General features: G+C 40.4%; 1 protein-coding gene across 5 annotated transcripts in view; it reads right to left on the reverse strand.

The window, feature by feature from the left end:
• LOC109420353 (nuclear receptor-binding protein homolog) overlaps positions 1–22,170 on the reverse strand; it is a 195,194-nt gene that overhangs the window by 100,565 nt on the left and 72,459 nt on the right. For all 5 annotated transcript variants that reach the window (XM_029854971.2, XM_029854963.2, XM_029854993.2 and 2 more), the window contains exon 3: positions 2,827–3,038. In XM_029854971.2, coding sequence (XP_029710831.2) covers positions 2,827–2,961 — 135 coding nt within the window. In that variant the 5' untranslated portion in view covers positions 2,962–3,038. The remainder of the gene's footprint in view (positions 1–2,826; positions 3,039–22,170) is intronic.

Consider the following 22,170-nt stretch of genomic DNA (forward strand, 5'->3'; position numbering starts at 1 on the left):
CACTGTCATGAAAAAATAGTCATATATATCCCATATTTAGCGTGTAATAGTGCCTTGAACTTTTCGCATTTTTTCCTGCCGCACCCTGTATTTCGGCATTTCAACTAAGTCACGAAGCCAGCTTATAGTTATTTATAAGTGGTCCGAATCAAATGAAAGTTTGTTAAAAATGCAGTCATGAATCATTTAAAAATTAGTTGCAGTTTTTAAGCGCAGTCAATGCAACGCTGAGCAAATATTTCACATTTCGCCTTTCCAAAGAACATAAAAACACAAAGCACGAAGTTTTTGACAAAATTCTCAACAAATCTCAACTTGGTTGCCAATTTTTTTTAATTTTCACTGTTTGTTTAAATTTCTATTATAAGACTCACACATTTTTCGAAACAAAACTTACGAATCCAATTTGAATTGTCCAAGCGAAACTCCTGAATGAACTTAAAGAAAAAAATCTCAGGCGAGATTCATAAAGCGTCTCCTGTGCCCTTTCGAAGAAACTTTTGGATACATTTTTGGAACTTCAGAAAACTTTACTGTAGGAAAATTTTAAGCAACTTTAAACGAAATATATGGAGAAACTCAAATCATCCTGGAGAAAATGAACCTGAAGAAACTCAATGAGAAAGTTGTGGCGGTACTGCATGGAAATTATAGGAGCATCTCCTAGAAAAATGTTTTGGTGCCACTCTAGCAGAAATTTCTTGAACAACTTTAGAATCAATTCCTCGAACAACAAAATGAGAATTTTCAGGAGTAACTACATACAAAATTCCAGGACCAACTGCATCAAGACGCAAAAGATGCCTAGAACGCCTGAGGAAAATTTGAACAATAAATTTGAAGCAACTTATGCAGCAACTTTAGAAGATAATGTTGAAGAAACTTCCGGAAACAATTGCTAAAAATCTAATTTTTGAAGAAATTTAATGATGAACATCAACTTTAGAAGAGGTTTATGGAAACAATTTACTAAAATCTTCAAGAAACTCCTGAAAATTTTTCGGAAAAATCCGGAAGCTATTCTGGGAGAAATTCTTGGAAACGATTAATGAGGAATTCCTGAAGTAACTTCAGGGCAGGTCCTAAGGCAAAAGAGGAGTTCTTGGAGGTGTTCAAAGAGAATTCTAGAAAAACTAAAAGATACTTCAAGAAATTTCTCGAAAACCTTCTGGAGCTACCCCACAAGAAATTTCAGGAGAAAATCCAGCAAACCTTTCTGGGGCGATTCAAGAGAAATTCTTGTAAAAGCTACTTGACAAGTTCTTGAAGTGGCTTCAAGGTAATTAGGGGCAACTTCTAAATTGTTTGTTTGAATTTCAATTTGAAGCTCAAACGTTTTTCTCAACCAAACTTATGAATCTAAATTGAACTCCACGAAGTGCAATAGATTATGAAGTTTGACCCTTACACAAGTTCTGAACAGTTCAGATTTTTAATAAATATTCTACAGAATTGTTCTTTTTGTTGTTTTTGTGCACCGATGGTTTATGCGGCCCGCAGGGCGATCCCGAATTGCAAATTTGGCCCGCGGTATCCTCCAGCCTGAGCACCACTGGCTTAAGATAACAGATGGCGAAAGATGATCGCTCTTTGTTGGCGGCGTTTAAAATGGTGATATAATGGTGGTTTAATATCCACAAATTCGGGGAAAAGTGTATTGGATAAGCCAGGGGTTCCCAACCTTTTTAAGATAGCGTCACTTTTGAAAAATTATCAATTCTGCGGCCCAATGACAAAATTTAGGAAAAAAATAAACAGCAGAAGGCCTTTTGAACTACAGTATGCGATGACTTGTTTAAAGGCATCCGTAGGAATACATTCATCTCTGGTAGTTAGTTCAGAGAGGAGTGTAGCAACGATTGCATTGATAAGCACACATGCTCGAGGCATGACACGCGAGTTTGCAATTTTCTTTTCCATTTAAAATATCTGGTTCGGGTTCGCAAGGATACCTGTATAGAAATTCCCCTTACAAAAGTAAGGTTCTTTGGAGAAAAGTTTATTTTGGACTTGAAGTGTTCACATTTTTAGAATTACACAGCGCAACATTTTTTTGTCCCAAAAGCAAACATATGTGTCTCTGACAGATTTTGGGCCGCTGAATCCGAATCCGATTTGCTCCAGCACGTCACAATTTTGAGCTATACCTCAATTTGTAAAGAAAAATACGCGATTTTGGGCTTTTTTGACTGCAAGCCATTAAGCATGGAAATATTTTTTTAAGCAATCAAAAGGTTAATTGGTAAATTAACATCTAAATTAACGACTCATAAAAAATATTTCGTTATACCAAATCAAATTCGATAGATTTAAGCGTTTTAAGTTAGTATGTAAACTTGCATGCAACTTTTGGAGGTTGACTTGTATGGGAAATATCGTACCTAACATAAATCGCTTAAAACTATCAAATTCGATTTGGTAAAACGAAATATTTTGCATGAGTCGTTAATTTAGATGTTAATGGACCAATTAACCTTTTGATTGCTTAAAAAAATATGTCCATGCTTAATGGCTTGCAGTCAAAAAAGCCCAAAATCGCATATTTTGCCCTATAAATTGAGGTATAGCTCAAAATTGTGACGTGCTGGAGCAAATCTGAGCCCGCATTCGTATTCAGCGGCCCAAAATCTGTCAGAGACACATAAGTTTGCTCTTGAGACGAACAAAAAGTTAATTTTTGTTACGCTGTGTTAGAGATACATTTTAACAATGTATCCTAAAAACTTGCTTATACGTAAGACGTTTATGCCATATGAATGCGCTCCAAGGATTAAAACAAACCCGACCACAAATGTCGAAAACAACAGACATCCTTTAGGTACTTACCTCTTCCTTCCGCTTGAGCCATCTTCCGCACGGGCTTTCCTCTAGAATTTCACTTTCATCCTCCGAATCCTCACCGCTCTCTCTAGGGGACTTATTGTGCTCGGTGTCGTTATTACTGGAACGGCTACCCGGCATGGCAGAATAGCAGCTACTGGGTGGAAATCTGGTCCGGTCGACCTCGGCCCGAGTGTCGAGGATATTTTAATTAGTATCTGCATGAGAAAGAAAGAAAAAAAATATCCGAATTAGTTTTTCCGTAAGAAGAACTACTGGTGTGTGTAATGAATAAAATACTGTAGTTTGTCAGTTTGGTCGAATAGAAGTTGTTGTTTTTTATGTCTTATTATGAGTGTAATAACATTAACAGCGGATTTTTCTTTTTTGAAATATATTTTATGAAACTCTATTCATTTTATTAAAGGTTTTACTTCTCAAACCATGCAATTATAGTAACTGATCTAAAAATGTAAGAAAAGTTGGTTGTACAACAATCACCATAAACTTGAATGCATGCGATGATTGCCGGGAGCAGTTCGGCCTTAAATGTCTTTTAAGATTCGATAAGCGTCGTTGTTGTTGGCACTTTTACGCCTGGTTAATACGACTAAAGAGCACACTGATTATAGAGCGGTCTCCGGTCGGATGAAACGATCAACGAGTGGAGAAAATTGATCGACCAAAAATGATTGGCTGCCAACCGGGATGAGTGCAGACAAAGAGATACACCAGCAAAATGCAAGTTTTGCTTTGTTCGAGTATACGAACACACCCATAGCAATCTGCTACAAATGACCGATACATCATCCGTCGATGGTAAAAAATGAGTAATTTATAAATTGCAAAATGAAAACATCGTAGCCTTAAAATTTATATAAATGTTTTGTAAAACTTAAGTATTTAGGGTTGAATTAGCGCATACAACAGACAACATATTTTTTCCAATTTTGTTTAGTTAGAGAAGCTACTGCATAATTAACCCTCCTTGTGCATTAAGGTCATTTTTTATCCAAACCGTACACTTCGTCAGCGAACTGTTCCCAACGTTATCTATTAGGAAGGTTGAGCTTTCTCGGTTCCAATCCCAGTCCGACCAGCGTATTTTTTTTTCGAGTTGAAAACGGGGTCCTTGGATTCTTAACTCCTGAACTTGCCTTTACTAATTGCTTTAATGTTTATTAGGCTTTTCTTAATGTGGGAATTGGATAATTCCCATACTATCTGTTTTTAGGTGTTTGTCGAAGTTCAACTTTTACTTTTTTCAATAAAAGTACTTTGTTCCATTTTTTTATTTGTATTGAGATTTTTAGCCCTGGGCTAGTTCATCTCGGGACCCACGCTTTACTTCCCTTCCGAAAGAAAAACACACATTTTGCGAATTTGTCGGGAGTGGGATTCGATCCCAGGTCCTCGGCGTGATAGTCTAGTGTTCTGACCATCATACCAGGTCCGCTCCCCCAGCATTGTTCCATTATGATGTTCCTGTTCTTATGCCTGCACATTTCACTTTGCGCATAGAAGCCTTTCGCTGGATGCATTAAGCGCCTGTCGGAACTTTCATGTTTCTTCGGAAGCCAAAACTTCTAGAACCACCTATGAAACTCGCTCGTTAGTCCGTAATGTAGAACCTACTTACATCGCATGTTGCATCTCGAGAATCTGTGTGTTTCCTATAGAGAAATCAAGATACATATACCTATTTGTAATTTTTGCAATAAAGCGTGTGTAAATCTTGGCGTGCATGAGTTATACTACGAAACTGGTATGCTGTATTTTATCGTGCACCTTAAATTGTTTATTTGACAGAGTGCTTTATGATTATTATTGTATAATAGGTTCAACCGTAGGAATGCAAACAATGTTGATTCAAAAGATACCCCATATCGAGTATCACCGAGCATTTTTTATTCTTCGCATCGCACAATGATCCCCAAAATAAACAGAAGCCATCACTTTCCCGCCCGTGGACATTCCGTTTCCGAAAGTGCAACTCATAAGATAAGCCAGCTACGATGGTCAGTGTGCGAAAGAAAAAAAAACCGAAACTAATTGTTTTCACATGTCAATTTATAGCACACGTTTGTTGAAATGATTTACGCTTCGAGGCAGAGTAATTACGAAGTAGTCATCGCAGTGGTGAAAGACGGAGGGCTCCCAAATTGCGTGATCCCACATGATGGTACATGCGACCCGCCAACAAGCGCGTGGATTTCTGCAGCTCAACATCAAATTCGACGAGTTTTATTTTCTTTTCATCGAAGGATTAGGCGTGTGTCCAGTCCATGATGATCATGAATAATCAATTCTAAGAATTTTAAGCGCAGCACATTGGATGAGGCACATGACCGGGTGACCAAAATCAATAATTTCCAGTTGGCTTCTTAAGCGGTGTTGAGATTAGCATTAGCATTAGCATTAAGCGAGTCGCACAAATTCGTAGGTGGTACAGTCCTAGACCGCTGTTATGAGGATTGCCTCCTTCCCGTCCGAACCAAAGCACAAAGATTTGGGACTAATCTCTGACTTTTAGACAAGACTGACGCAATCATCCAATGGTCGAGTACTGTCCTGGCCACGTCCTTGTGACTGCTGTTGTGTTGTTAGTGGAAGGGTAAACTCCAAAGGATACGCTTGGTTAACGTTCAGGCACACCATTGTTAGACTGCTTCGAATCAGTTGTCTTCCCAATTCATCCTGGTTTCCTCGTCATCTTGTTGGCATTTGGTTGAATTACTAGATTCTTCGGTTGATAATCTGAAATATAAAATAATATTAACATCGTACGTCAAATAAGCTACATATTAGTGATACGTTCGCCACAGTTACATATTTTTAAAATATTATTTATATCGTACGATACATTTACTTCTTAAGCGGTGTTCAGATAATTCCATATTCTGAATGTACACGTCAAACTGAGCCGAAATCCAAATTTTCGTGAATTTTGGTGCCCGGGAACCTATTTAAAAATCAATTTGAAGTTTTTATGGGAGCGATTTGTCGAATTCCTCGTCGAATTTTATACTGGATGGAGCTGTCAAACAGTTGCTCAGCTGGCAAAAGGTGATTTCAAAAAATCTTTTTGAATTTAATTTTAGGCATCAAAATGAAGTCTAAAAATCTAAAAAAAAGTGGTTCAGAAAAAGGTACTTTTCGTATAAAAATTAAAAAAAGTATAACTTTTTGAAAATTTAAAAACTTAATGATGTAGTTTATGTAGAGTGGACTTGATGTAATGGTTAAAGCACGTGCTTTCCACGCCGATGACCTGGGATCGAATCCCACTCTCGGTAAACTCACATATTGTGAGTTCTTCCTTCGGAAGGGAAGTAAGCGAGGGATTTAAAAAAACGATGGAGGGCATATGGTGACCAGACAACCAGTCATCATATAAGATGTTGCATAAAATGATAAAGTGGAGTCCTTATGCGTACATGCCTCCATTTAGGCGCATGTAAAATGTACGCATATCGCCTCCACTTTAACATCTTATGCAACATCTTATACGATGACTGGTTGCTTGGGGACACACAAATGGTTCATTAAGGTACAATCAATTAAAAATTTGAATTATGACCAACAATTATTTCCTTTTCATCCACTGTTCTTACCCTGTAGGGCGTAAACGCGAGAATACAATTACCTTGTGTCTGTATGTGGCGCTGCGCTACCATAAGTGTAGCGTCGCAATTGCAGCCGAGGTAGAAGCCGTTAGCGTTAATGCTTATTTAATGATAAAGCGATTGACGCTGCGACCGCGACGCGATGCGTTGCAGCTGGCTAAAACCGAATAAATCACATCGGCCGAGCATTTGGGATTAACTCTTTACCTCACGGACTACGACGCGACGATGAGTATCCTCAGTTTGGAGGCTGCTGCGTCATAATAATTTCGGGAGCGTCATACACATATTTTGACCACTGTATGGCGTATTTAACCATGGTTTTCACGATGCGTGGTTCAAGACAGGTGAAACAGGTTGATGACAAGGAGTTTACGATTGATAGAGATCCAAGGGAGAAGTTGTATGTCGGCTTTGATAGAATCTAACAAATGAATTTTACTCAGCCTTCCTACGCATGACTTTTTGATTTGCATACACAGAGAAAAATACCTACTCAGTCACTGAGTTGGTTTTACTCAGAAAATGATAACTCTTTTGTTTTTCTACTTAGTTTCAATGAACATTTAACGAAAACTGAGTAAAAAATCAAAAGACTTACCGAATTCTGAATAAAACAAACTCAGTGACTGAATAGATATTTTTCTCAGTGTAGGATGTATGTTATAAAACACGCGTTAATAGCAGTTATTCGGTGATATTTATAATACACGCTATTGATCCACATTTTTGTAGCTAATCCCGCGAAATGCGAAATTTGTCCAATACTGTTTTGGTAATGCTACTAGGCTTTCTATTTAGTCAAACACAACATTTACGTAAGCATTTGGTTGGTTTTTCATCGGTGTATTTAATAGACTTTTCAAACCCAAATTCGGTAATAGGAATCACTAACCATGGTAAGCATTTTATGCCCTACACAGCTTGTGACTGTTCCACTACCCATTCGAACTGAAACGATATAACTTACACACCAATAACACACGGCGTTAATGAGCGTTGGCCAGCTTCCAACAATAGTGGAAAGTATATTATTGGACACTTATGGCGGCGGCGCCCATTTCGTTGTTCTACGATTAAGACCTGTCCTCGGCCAGCAGGAAAGTTGAACAACACAGCCTCACACAACACCAGCAGCAGTGACAAACTAGCCTCGTTAGGGATGCAATTAGGTTGTTTCCAACAGTGTTCAACTACTTGGCAGGGACAGGGTATAGCTTTTCCATTACGTAATTATTTACGGAGCAAAGATTTTACTGTCTACTACAATTGGAAATGCCAAATTTTCAATAGCAGAACTTTAACGACAAAGTTATAACTTTTTTCAATTCTCATCAGCGCAACCTAGCAGTTATATAAAAAAATAGTGTATCATTTGATAGTCTGTGATGCCCTTAATCAACCTTGTCAAAGACGGATTTATTATTATTAGTTTGACGAGACATCTATCAAAGCAAAATGCTTTATGCTCACTAGCGCCACCAACTGGAAAAAAATATGTATGTTATAACCTGACCTCCAGTACAACCAGTGAATCAAAATTCAACCATCGCGCAACAATAATGACAATGTCGCAACCTGTATTTGTTGCGACAAAACAACCCATGCGACATAAGTTTGTCCCAACTTGAAAATAATGGGATTAACATCGTACACCACGAGTTTAGAGATTTTTAAGCCTTGCATTGCGATTTTCGAACGGTAACTTCGCGTCGGTAAACACTGCAACTCTGGTGAAGTTCTATCATCAAACAGTTTCGACTTTGGGTTAGTAATAATTGATTATTCACGAGTTGAAAAGTACGCAACAAATTCAGCAATTTTTGTCTGCAACAAAAAATTTCGAGATCATGTCATTATCTGTCACCAGTAGGGATAAAGACTAATCGTCGCACCTTCTTTGTTGCTTGTTTTGTGCCTCTTTTGTCTGACAATTCTCTTCACTGAGTACAACTATGCAAACAGAACATTGCAAATTTCAACAGCTTTGAAACTAAATAAGAGTTCGGATTTACTTTTCTATGCCATTGTCACTATCAATAGTGATATCAGCCATACGAAGATCATTCAGCTACAAAGTACCGGCCCACTGAGGTCCACAAAGCTAGAAACTTAATTTTTGAACACTCCTCTAATTGGTTAAGATATGTTAACTTACTGAATCCCTGATTGAGTGTGAAAAAGAGACTAGTGCAATTGAGATTCGTTTCTCTCTTGTGTGCGCTGGTGTGATGGGTTTCTTCGCCGGTGATACATACATAAATGGGTGAGATCGTTTCATGCCATTGTTTTATTGTGAAAGTTTCGAAGGATGCTGTTCTCACAAGTCCCTATCTCATGCTTCCACGTGTCAATCGATGACATAGACCACCAGCTAAGAGTTGTGTGCTTAGCTGGTAGTGCAGCCTGGGCACTGTTGTCCTTCTGATGTCAGCTAGATTGAGGAGGTACGTCCCGAGCGTCTATTCACCAAGGAGGTGCGGCTCAAACAGCGCCAGCGTCTGTTTAGGCATCCAGCGGCTGAGTATGAAATGCTCCCTACCGGAAGCTATACCTAAGGTGGCACCCCACCACGGTGGATAGGGCACTTAGGTCAACAACATACTGTTCTCGAAACCCAATAACCGTTACAGAAACCGAAAATGAAAGATTACGAACTGATTCAACGGCAACGACTTTTAGCGCGAAACAACGGACAAGAATTGGAACTTGGAATGTATTAACCCTAGCCCAGCAGGGTAAACTGGCACAACTAGCCAATGAGGCATGCCGTATGAAGCTTGAGATCCTACGACTTAGCGAAGTCCGTTGGCCGAATTTTGGAGAACACAGATTGGCGTCGGGTCAAATTCTGCTATACTCTGGCCTACGAGGTGAACACGCTCCTCGCCACCGTGGAGTTGGTTTTCTGCTCAGCGCTCACGCCCACGCTGCGCTCATCAAGTGGGAACCTTTTAACGAGAGGATAATTGTAGCCAGACTCAGAATACGGTTTCGAAACCATGATCCAATGTTACGCGCCAACCGATGCTGTACTTTTACAGTCAACTGAATGCTGTCGTGGACAAGATTCCGAAAGGTGATATCAAGATCCTCATGGGCAACTTCAACGCGAAGGTTGGGCTCGACAACTCGGACTATGAGCACGTCATGGGACGCCATGGTCTCGGAGAAAAGAGCGAAAACGGAGAGCTGTTTGCAGAGTTTTGTGGCAACAATGACATGGTTAATGGGGGATCGCTTTTTCCTCATCGATCAGTGCACAAAGTGACATGAGTTTCCCGTGATGGCATAACAGAAAATCAAATCGACCACATCTGTATCAGCCGAAAATGGAGACGGGGCCTTCTTGATGTGCGGAACAAACGTAGCGCAGACATTGCTTCCCACCATCATCTCCCAATCGGCGAGATTATTATTAGGGTGCCTGTACCAATTATGGCACTAACTAAGGAAAACTATTTGTACAAAAATAACGAGAAGACCAACGAATGTTACCAATATGTTAAAAGATAGTTTAGTTCCCATACTTTACAGGAAAAATATATAAACGGAGCCAAAACTACTTTTAGTACTTATTACAGCGTGTGCCAATGATAGGAACCCTGTACCAGTTATGGCTACATTTTTTAACTTCGGTTCCTTTTCGCACTATTTGCATGCATTTGTTATGGGATTAGCCATAATTGGTACACTATGGCGAAAAAGGGTGCAAGGAAGCCGAAATTTTAAGGAAAATGATTTATTGCTACCATAATTTGAGCAAAATGTGGACTTTAAATGAGTGCAACCATCTTTTGTGAACGTGATCTGTTGTTCACATTTTTTTTATTGTTGATATATATCGTTAAAGGGTGAAAATCAACTATGGCGAATAATTGGTACTATAGCCATAATTGGTACACTTACCCTATTGACTTTTTATTATGAGGAAATTTAGCCCGAGGCTGGTTCATCCCCGTATATAAAGTAGGGGGTGGAGTGGTGGGAAGGGGGAGAGGGGGGTTTAGTTACATTGTATCTCAACAGAGTTTACGTTGCGGTGTTGGTCGCTAGGCTGTCAAATGGTGTGCAAGTTCCGTATCGAGTCCAAGGTCGTAGCAAGGGTCGTAATGATAAGATATGCGGTAGTTTTGAATTCCTTTACAAGTCCAGGGTCATTGCAGGGGTAATATTAACGTAAAAAGGCCGGCTTCTTTCAAAAACAATCAATCGGCGAGATCCGACTGCGCATTGCTAGGATCCATCGACAGGAGGAGAAAATCGGCCGCCGGTTCAACACACGCCGATTGGAAGACACTGCGGTGAACAGGTCCTTTGTCGAGGAAGTAGAGAACCGTGCTGCGGATATTCCAGGAGGTGGAAGCGTAGAAGATCAATAGAGCGCCATCAAGAACGCGCCTTCATCGCCACCGGCGACAATAATTTGGGTAAGCTGCGCACCCGGAGAAAGCAGTGGACCACAGATGATACCTGGAGGAAGATAGCGGAGCGCAGGAACGCCAAAGCCGCGATAGAGCTAGCAAAAACACGAGGAGCCGAAGTCGTAGCCCATCAGCGCTATTCGGCTCTCGAGAAAGAAGTGAAACGCTCATGTAGACGGAACAAAAGAGCATGGGCGGACTCCCTAGCCGACGAAGGCGAGAAAGCCACAAACACAGGCGACATCCGTCTCCTCTCCGATGTCTCACGGTGCCTTAGTGGGACCAAGATAAATGCTGCGATGCCCGTGAAAGACACGTCTGGACAGTTACTGACCGACCCGGCTGACCAGTTGAAACGCTGGTTCGAGCACTATGGAAACCTTTTTCAAGAGTCAGCCAAGCCATCAACACCTCAGCATGATCCGCCAAGGGTTCGACGCATTACCCTTGTCAACACCGAAGCTCCATGATTGCAGGAAATAGAAACAACCATTCATAGCATGAAATCGAATAGCGCCCCGGGGGTCGATCGCATATCAGCCGAGATGCTCAAACCTGACCCCATAGTATCTACACAACTGCTGCAACATATAGGAAACGCGACTTTTCCAGTCGACTGGATGCAAGGCGTCTGTATTAGTAAAAGTGCCCAAAAAGGGTGACCTGACTGTATGCGATAATTGGCGGGGCATCATGTTACTGTGTATCGTTCTCAAAGTCCTCTGCAAAGTGATCCTTACCGGATACAGAAGACGATTGACGCAACTCTCCGGCGACAGCAAGAGTTGTGTGGGCCATATTGTCACGCTCCGTATCATCTTGGATCAAATCAATGAATTCCAAGAATCTCTCTACCAGGTGTTCATTGATTACGAAAAAGCTTTCGACCGTCTCAATCACGGAAACATGTGGGAAACCCTCGGCGGCAAGGGTTTCCCTGAGACAATCATCGGCCTCATTGAAGCACAGTACAGGGCATTTTCGTGCAGAGTACTGCACAACGGTGTTTTCTCCGATCCCATCCGGGTCGTTGCTGGAGTGAGGCAAGGATGTCACCGCTACTATTCCTCATCGTAATCGACGATACCTGGTTGGTGCAAATGATCGTGAGCTAAATCGTGGATTGCTGTGGCAACCCATTACCATGGAGCACCTAAATGACTTCGAACTGGCTGATGACGTTGCTCTCCTAGCTCAATGGCACTCTGATAAGATGCAGAGTAAGCCCGATGATCTTGTCGATCGCTCCTCGGCGGCAGCTCTTACCATCAACGTCAGTAAGACCAAATCGTTGAATGTAAACACGGTCAACTCTTCCAGCTTCTCGGTAGCTGGGAAAGCAGTGGAGAATGTTGAAAGCTTCCAATATCTTGGTAGCCAAATGGCGGCCGAAGGTAGCACCAAGATCGACATAGGGGTACAGATCAAGAAGGTGAGGGCTGCTTTTGCGAGTTTAAGAAATGTATAGAAAAAAACAATCAGATTAATCGACGCCTCAAAATCCGAATTTTCAATTCGAACGTGAAATCTGTGCTGTTAAACGCCAGTGAAACCTGGTGTGTATCAGCGGAGAACACGCAACGGATGCAGGTCTTCATTAATAGATGCCTGCGGTATATAATTCGTACATGGTGGCCTCACAATTGGATCTCCAACGTGGAGCTCCTCCATCGTCGATGTCATCCAAAGCCGATCGCAACTGAAATTCGGGAGCGAAAGTTGAGATGGGTCGGCCACACTCTACGCAGGGGCGGGAACGAAATCTGCATACAAGCGTTAGATTGGTACCCAGCAGGACATCGCAGCAGAGGCGGACCCAGTGGCTCATGGCGGCGCAGCATCAACAAGGAAATAAAGGAAGTCTATAGAAGTTTGACCTGACCTGACCTGTGGTCGATGGTGAGCAATCGCCCAAGATGACGATCTTTCAATTCGGCCCTCTGCACCACCATGGTTACTAAGGACTGAAAGTAGTAAGTGAGGGTTTCCCGATGTCTTTCCGGGTTTCCCAAATTTCATGCAACCAAATAATTGCTGAACTGAAAGGGTCATATATGACGGACTGCAACTATTAAACTGAAATCATGTGCCTTCAGGGGACGGAGATGGTCAAGTGGAACCGTAGCTTGAAGGAAAAAAGCGCCCGTCTAGCGAATTGGGAATCGTGGGTTCGATTCCCACCAGAGCACGTGGATTTCTTTCATAATTAAAATCTATTTTTTTTTTCATCAAACACGTGTTTCTGTTGTGTACATGACTGTCAGAGCAATCAAACGTTGTGAAATCATCTTTTTGATACTCTTCCGTTTATAGCCTAAATTCCAACCTAGGTCACATGCTTACTCGGCTATGCCTTTCATCGCTTCTTGTCCAGCTGTGCCTGATTTTGCGGCTTTGTCACATTCTTAAACTTCTATCATTAATCACCGAAAATGGTTACCCAAGGCCAATTCGCTCAACCTTTCTTTGCCTTCCCCACCGCTGCACCTTCCTGGCACTACCTCAGAATTGTATATATGTAGATGACCAAATAAAACCCAGCCCCACGAACGGTGGATATGTTTCATGTTCCACAAAACGTGATGACGCCAGTCAGTGTCCTGCCGCCAGCGCAGGACTATAAAATTTTGCACCAGTTTAGGCACAAGGAGTATGAAACAGCTGACGACGATGACGACGTCGTCGTCGTCGCGTCGGCCCGATCGATTGTAAATATAACGTATGAAAATGTTGCCGGTCGGTGCAGACATTCCGTGATCTATGGCTAATGATCGTGAAAAGAAAACGCAAACCGTCTGGCCGAACCGTCGTCCGTGATGCACGATTTGGCATAACGTTCCATGAATGGTTAGGATTGTTCGTGATACAGGGAGAGAGAGAGAGACCCAGGCCGTGCGTGTGTGGTTTATGTTTATGAGGCTGCGTGCTTTCCCCAGCTCAAATCAACCAAAGCTTGTCTTAACTAATTTGCACTAAAGACGCACCGAGATGCACCATGACGACGATTCATGGAGGACATATGCAAACCATATCCACCGTGTGATGATTTGTGTTCATGCATTTCATACTAATTTCTCGGGTTGTGACTCACACCGTAAAGGTGGTGGCTTACCAAGTCCGTCAAGTGAAACGGAGCGCCCGGTGAATCATCATTACCTTGGTGGTGAATGAATGTGCACTGAATTTTTGTTTGAGCAATGCAGCTGGTGACAAGTTTTATAGTTCAACAGTTGCATTATCAAATCGATGAATGGCTAGTGGTTCTTTTGGGAATATTAAATTGGCAAGAATGAAGCAATGTCATGCTAAAAATGACTGAAGATTCAAATTCATGTTCGGTCTAGGAAAAAGAGAAAATATCAAAAGAAAAACAAGTTTATGATTTGATTTTGGCTCAGTGACTTAGTAAGTTAAGGCGAAACTGGAAGCATTTCCTCACTTTTTGGTTTTTGATTTTTTATTAAATAACGAAGCAATATTTTAAAAATCGGTTTTCGTACACATGTAGAGGATGGATCAAGGTATCTTCTGATGTTTTTTCGTAGTGGAAAATGTTTTTCGTTTACGAAAACCATTTTTGAAAATATTGCTTTGTTATTTTTAAAAAAATTAAAAACTGAAAAAAATGAGGAAATGCTTCCAGTTTCGCCTTAAGCATTCAAGGCATTACAGTGAACCAAAGAAAATTGAGTGAGAATGCTGTCACAATATAAACCAAAAATCATTCAAGAGCCATGTAATCTTTTGCAGACGATTACGCTGCAATGAAATCGTTTTAAGTTTATCGGAAGTGAGGTGCTCATTCCATTCCTTGGAAACGTTAGCATCATCGACAAATCAGGTATAATTCGTTTCATAAGCGTTGTCATCGATAAGGATTTAATCATTGATAAATTATTCACGTTTGATTTACGATTGTTTGATTATTCGGACTTGACCGGAATCGAATGTGTTAGTGATTAATAGGGTAATTCGCTAATTGTTGAACACCACCCAAATGTTGAACAGTTTCTGAAAATTTTATTATAAATCTTACTTAAGTAATTTTTGCTCAACGTAAACGTATGAAGTAGATGCATATACATGTGTGTCACGATATTGCTTCAATTAAGTTACTAAATTATACATATGCTACGTCAAAAATATTGATTGAAAATTTTGTACCGCTGATGACACGAAAACTGCACAATTCTTAAGATTAATTTTAAGAAATTGCTGTCACGAAATAAGCTTTGCGGGCAAATTGACTACAAATATCAAAGTCACACCATAGTTACAAGAACTGGAAGGATGTCCTTAACAGTTTAACATTGTTTAAAATCATATTTTCATTGTAATTTAATTTGAAAAAAATATTTTTCTTATCACACTATCATTATGCATCCATGATCCAATTGTTGAACACTGGCATAACATACGATGTTAGCATGACTGCCAGATTTTTTTTCACTTTACCTAACCGTGCATTTCATGGGGTTTCAAGGGCGTTCCAGGGATATTCCAGGGGTGCTCCAGTGGGCTTCAGAAAGGTTCCAGTGGTTTTCAATGGGTTTCAAGGACGTTCCAGACGTGTTCAAGAGGAATGCAGAGTGTTAAGGGGATCCCTGGAGTATTTTAAGGCGTTTCAGGGGGTTCAGGAGCAACCCACGGATTTTCAAGGGATTTCAAGGACGTTCCATGAGTGTTCTTGGGGGTTGAGTAGATCCCATGGGTTTCCAGGAGTGTTTCAGGGGCTTTCAAGGGCGTACTTTTCTTTTGTCGTTTTCGCTTCTAATCAAATCTTTTCAGCCATGTTTGCATCTAATCATGTTTAAAACGATTTCAGTCCACTAGAGCTGTCTTCAAATCAGCGATTCCTTGTCATTTAAATGAATTGTCACTAGCTGGGACTAGCTGGGCACAAAACACGAAAAACCCGGAAAAATTCCGCCAGAGTGAAAAAATATCGGATGTCGGGTTAAAGTCGGGTCAAATTTCATCAAATGTTGGACCACTGTTGGACTCATATCGGATAACTGTTGGGTCTATGTTGGGTTTGGTGCCCAAAATAAAAACAGATGAATGATAGGTTGATGTCGGGTTATACGTCATCAATTACGAACAAAGCTTCAACCGTTCAACAATTGGGGAGAACCGTCCAACATTAGGATGAGCTAGCTTAAAGAAGCGTTCAACATTTGGGTTACAGACTTCTCATACAAATGTTCTATTTTCTCTTAGAAAATGGAATTTAAGGGAATACAAATTCAATGGGCAGTATAAGGGATAAGTAGATCTAGACGTTCACTGGATATTTTTCAACTGAAGTGGAACTATGCACGGAAAAACAAACGAAACCCAAAATGCCGGTACTAACCGTTCAACAATTGGCGAATCACCCTATCAATTTAGAGAAAATGAAGTTCAATTAGGTTCAGCAAACTTGTCGTTTTTTACAAAACGTATGAAGCTCCAAAATCCATACAAATATTCTCCGATTTATTGAAACTTTTTTGGGAGTGGGAATTGATCCCAGGTCCTCGCCGTGCTAGTTGCGAACTTTCACCAGCATACCAGATCCGCTCCACGATTGTACCTTTTATAACCTACGTAAAAAATAATCTTATATTTAATTTTCAGCTCAAATTCGAAGCCAATATCGATTACACCCTTTTGCATCTGGGCTCTCATTCAAGATCCATCTGGAATTCCACAAACAATAATCGCTACATTTCGAGCGTCAGTTTTTGACGTTACAGAGGTTTTGGTGAGGCTTCGTGGTCGTGCAGCTAGTGTCACCAAGCATTTAGTAGTATCGTGCTAGGAGCGCGGGTTCGATTCCCGCCGCAGCTGTCAGGAAAAGTTTTCGGCTGTGCCACTGGGCGTTGCATGCTCTATTGCACTAGTCCGTTGTCTAGTGTCGTGCTTCCTTCAAAGAGCGAATACGTCACTGGAAGTACTAAACGTTTCCGTGTCTTTTAAAAAAGATGCGTTACAATATTCAACGTATTCATCGTCCCAATAATGGTTCGACGAGGAGTATCAACTAGTGATGAACGAGAAGAACGTCGACAGGAGTCGAATGTCAGTGGCTGATACTGAACAGAAAATTATACAGGTTTATCAGAAAAATGAATCACGTAAAGAGTATAATTGTTGAAGCGCAATTGTTAAGTATGAATCGCAACGATATGCGGATGTTTTATGTAACTGTCAATAATGCGCTACACAAAACTGAGCTAGAGTCCACCCAGTGTAATGAACGGGAAGGAAATTCACTGACAGATACAGGGGATATTCAAAATAACTGGGACAGGTAAAATTTTCACTTTTCAAAAAATGTTCAATTAACTGTAACTTTTCGAAAAGAGCATCAAATATTCTCAAAATTTTACTGTGTGGTCATCAACTAGCTGTGTATCAGTGGTCCAATTTTGAAAAAGATCGGGCTATTCTTCACGAAGTTAGAAAGATTCTAGAAAAAGGTATAATTATCTGATAGCTAACATTGAGCTGTTATATCTCCGGATTCAATGAACCAAATGCAATGAAATTTTGATCGTTTATGACTAATATAATGATCTTTGAAAAACTGTTGACTAGATTTAAACTTCTTTACACGGAAGAAAATTATAACGTTTAGATTATTTTTCTAATATAACACCAATTTATCCAAAATTTCATTATCATTTCAAAAATTGACAAAGTAATCATAGTTCATTTAAATTTCCTCTAATTGACTTGAATACATTTATGTTTCAAAGGAAAGCAACCAAATGGTCGGCATTAAATTGAAAAAGCAATGGGATGTATAAGAAAAACACGATGGCATACAATAATTGTGAACTTTTTTCACATTATAATGAAAGCTAGTATGCTCCACCATTTCGGTTATCAATATTATTTGTACCAAAGATCGTTTTAGTGAAAAAATCAGTTTTGTTTCTTTGCTTATTGTTTAGCTACACTGTTAAAACGGTTTGCTCATTTTATGCCATAATAACAAGTATGAAAATCGTGCTTTACCTCTCTCCTATGATAAGTGCGATCAGTCTGATGACTTTCCTTGTAGTTAGGGTATCTAATAGTAAGCTCAACTGGACGATAAAAGTTTGATAAACTTATCGTCTAAGTAATGTAAAAAATCATTATCATATTCGACAACCTTTATGGGTTAACTTGCAACAGTTGAAATTTACAAAACTTTCTTTAATATATTTTTATTTCACGATATTTCGGACAGTAATAATCGAAATGGATCATTGATTAATTACGTGACGTGCTAATTTTCAAATGTCGACTCAGTTTTATCATTTTTTTCCACAAGACTTCCAAACATTGTTAAGGACTCCCACATTTTAAAATTTTATTCATGTTTCACCTTGATGAAAGTTTAATTCAGTTTATGAACGTTCTAAAACAACCACCAACATCTGTTCTGAACCTAGATGGAGTAAATCATTTCAATAGAATGTCCAAATTGACGGATTTGATGTTTACAAAGTTGAATTTAAACACCTATTCATATTATTTTAGCTGAAGTAGCCAAATACCACTTCAAACTAAAAATTACCTAAAGATTACTCACTTTACCTTTTCAACAAATTTCATTAAGCATTGTTGACATTTTGTAACTACTACTTAGTCATGAGATCCATATACATTTTATAGTTGACAGACGTAAGACCTGCTGTGAAAAGATTTACTCTCGCTTATAATAACTACCAACCCAAGTACCAGCCCTTTACCGAAAAATCGTTTTTTGCGTTGGTTTATGTACATCTTTTCAAGGCATTTTTTATGCATTACAATCAAAAACTTACAATATGACCAAGAATATGAATATTAATACAGTTTAATGGTAGCTTACTTAGCTTCACGCCATGTGTTGCAAGTTACCCCACAGATGGACTAACTTGCAACAAGCATGTATTTCGCTCTTCCTGATTAGGTGGCAACGTTTTTTAGTAAATGAAGTCCTGCATAGTATTCTACTCGTGGTAATTAGTGTACACGATGCTTCACAGTGTTTTTCAAATGCATAGATTTTCAATGATATTGCTTCAAAGTCGAAAAGTGTTGCAAGTTACCCCATTTGACGGTATCCCCTGTAGATGCACCAATTTTGCCAGCCAGCCAGGTTGTAGAAGCGCTTCGAATACTTGTTTGATGGTAACAAGCTGTATAACAAAGAACAGGATTAATATACCAAAGTATGTAATTAAAAGGTCCGCCTTCCTTGACTATATGTACTTTCAAGTTCCATGAAGTTCAGATAAAGTTCCGAATGGAAAATTTTGGCTGCTTAAGAGGCCAACAATTAGCCTTGCTGGAACTTCACACAGAAATTCCAGCAAGGCTCAATGTTAGCCTTTATGCAGCTTGAAAGCTGCGTAAGATGCTACTCCGAACTTTATTGGAACTTTCAAGCTCTTAGAAGTTCATTCCTCCAGTAACTGGATGTGCTAAGGATTATTTTTGTTATTTTATCAAGAACTACTTTTTACAAATATTTTAATGGACAGCAAATTTGAATTTACCAAAACAATGAATAGTACGCAATCAGTGAAGTACTAGATCATAAGCAAATGGATTTTTTTATGGTGAGATTATCAACTCTCCATTTCGCAATGAAATGGTGCAAACAGCGTGGGTATTGTGATTTCTTGACTAATTTGATGCGATTTGAGCAAAAGCTTGGGTAACTGTGTTGTTGTATTATTTATTACATGCAACTTGCGCTGCTGAATGACCATGGGATAGGCAGCAATATTCTGTAATATACAGGTGGGTAGGAAGCATCCATAAATGACGTAGCATTTTTGACACACTTGTAACCTATTTTAACCCTCGAGTAGTCGCGTCTATGACTACCTGCAGCGACGCCGCGCTCACGCTGTGCAGTTTTTATGGTGCGTGTACTCAGTACACGACGCGACCGCTCCCGGGTTAACATACACGGTTCGTAGCAAAATCAGAGATACTCCCTGTTCTATAAACTGCTACATCATTAATGGACGGTCCCTTATCTCCAACATTTTACCATATTGAAACAGAGTTTAACATCCGCTATTTACAAAAGTTCCGGGGAAATCTGTAACTTAATTCAGCTTCTTGGTAGATGTTGGACTGAGTAGTTCACGTTGCCTTTGACGGTGTGCCACGACGTTGACGAGGGAATTCATAACATCTTGACCGACCTTCGGATGCAACGGGCCAGTTAGGGAAATGTAGATTACTGCACCTAGTGCTGCGAATCATCGCGACCATCTTGAGCTAATCGTTAGATCTGATGGTGCCGATGGTTGCTTAACAAGGGTGGTGGGATGACGCACGAGGTTGCAGCTGCTGCAGGTACTCTGAGTACCAGCGGGACAAAATCTGCTGCAGATTCTCCTGGGTTAACTCCCAGAGGTCAAGACGATCACTTGAATGTTTGACCGACAAGAAGGTGTCCTGGCGTAGACGTAAGACCACCAAGGACTTCTGGTATTAATGTCAGGGCCCGAGAACTGAGGCACGATTTCCGCCAACAAGGTTCATAGGCTGTCATAAGCGAGGTTGGTATTGCCGACGACCTTAATAGACCACGGCCTTTCAGAGGCTTCCCAAACGAAGAAATAGTAGAAGACCGCAGGGGCCTTGGGTGAGAAGCAGACGAAACTGGCCACCCAGAACTAGATATTTGGGACTACGATTTCAAATTAAAGACTTCACGTAGAACGGTCCACATTAATCGACCGTACACGGAATTTTTCTGCGGCTAAAGATTCTGAATTTCTGGCGGAGAGTGGCGAGCAGAAGTAGTGTTACAGGTAAACTAGGGTTTTAAGTCTTTCCTCGGACGCCGCGGGAATGTTTGCTTGATCGATGATGGTGATGGGCCAGCAATCAAGCGTCAGTGAAAGTCAGGATGGCCAGCGAGATGAGTTTGAAACGTCTGCTGGGTTGAGTTCAACGATGTGTCCCCAGAGGTCGATTCATGTGATGTTTTGGATCTCAGTAACCTGATTAACGACGAATGTGTTGCTGCGGGTTGGAGAAGCGCACAGCCACTACAGCACGGTGACCAGAACTCTGACCACTGGGCGTTGCAGGCTAGTCCGTTGTTTAGTGTCGTGCTTCCTTCAAAGAGCGAATAGTTCACTGGAAGTATAAACGTGTTCGTGTTTAATAAAAAAAGCGCTGTTGGTAATCTTGCGCGATGCTTCTACCTTCATGGAGAGTAGTGTTGCCTTCACGATGCATAATGGGAACAAATAGGTATAAAACGCGAATAAATTCAATATCTCTGCTCGGAGTGGATGGATTTGAATGAATTTTTGATTGATTGATTGATTTGTCTTTATTAGAGAGACTTTCAGCCCTTGGCTGGTTCGTCTCTATGAATTTTTGACACAAACTGCAAACATCTCTATAGTTTCAGATAAGAAGGGTGTCATTTGCCGCGCGATGCTGTAAATTAGAGTATCGGGCCCGGTTTACCCCATTCTCTCTCTTTTTCACCTTTTTAGAAAAATCCTGGAGAGCAAACGATTTATTTAATTCGTGTTTGTGTAAAAGGCTTTTACTAAAAGCTTCTGTAGTACCGAATGGAGCTGGTTCGGCTCACAGCACAGCCTTAAAAATTGAAATATCTTCAAGCAATCCCGATATCCCCTATTTCTTTGAAATTTTACATGAATCTTCGCCAGAAGTGGAACGCAATCGATAAGAACAGGACCAAGGCTGCCGATACTATGGGAGTTTTATACGAGTTAAATAAGTCATTTATTTTGCACGCCGGTCGGACATAAATGACAATTTTCTCAAAAAAGTGTGTGAGATAGAGTGGGGTAAAACGAGCTCAATACACTGATTTCCAGCATCGTGCGGCGAACGACATCCTCCTCATCTGAATCTATAGAGATTTTTTCAGATTTTGTCAAAAATTCATTCAAATCCATCCACTCCGAGCAAAGATATTGGATTTATTCGCGTTTTATACCTATGTTTTCCCACTGTGCGATGACTGGACTTCTTTTGCCTGGCTAACCTACTGCGACAATTTATTGATCTGCTGTGGTACAGATAGCTGGACCTACCAAACCCAGAAGGCCGAAGGTTTGAGCAATGCACGACATAACTTTGCGCTTGGTTCGGATGGCAGCGGAAATAATTGTTCTACCATGAACCAGAGGTTGGCGGCCATCTGATCCCACAGAAGACCGAGGGAGGAGATTGTGTGCTAATCCTGCACGTCGTGTAGCGGTTGGATGACCAGATCTTCCGGCGGGACATTCTGCAGTACTTCTTGATTGTTCAATACTTATTTAATCAGT

Source organism: Aedes albopictus, chromosome 2 (genome assembly GCF_035046485.1).
Source record: "Aedes albopictus strain Foshan chromosome 2, AalbF5, whole genome shotgun sequence".
Classification (NCBI taxonomy): domain Eukaryota; kingdom Metazoa; phylum Arthropoda; class Insecta; order Diptera; family Culicidae; genus Aedes; species Aedes albopictus.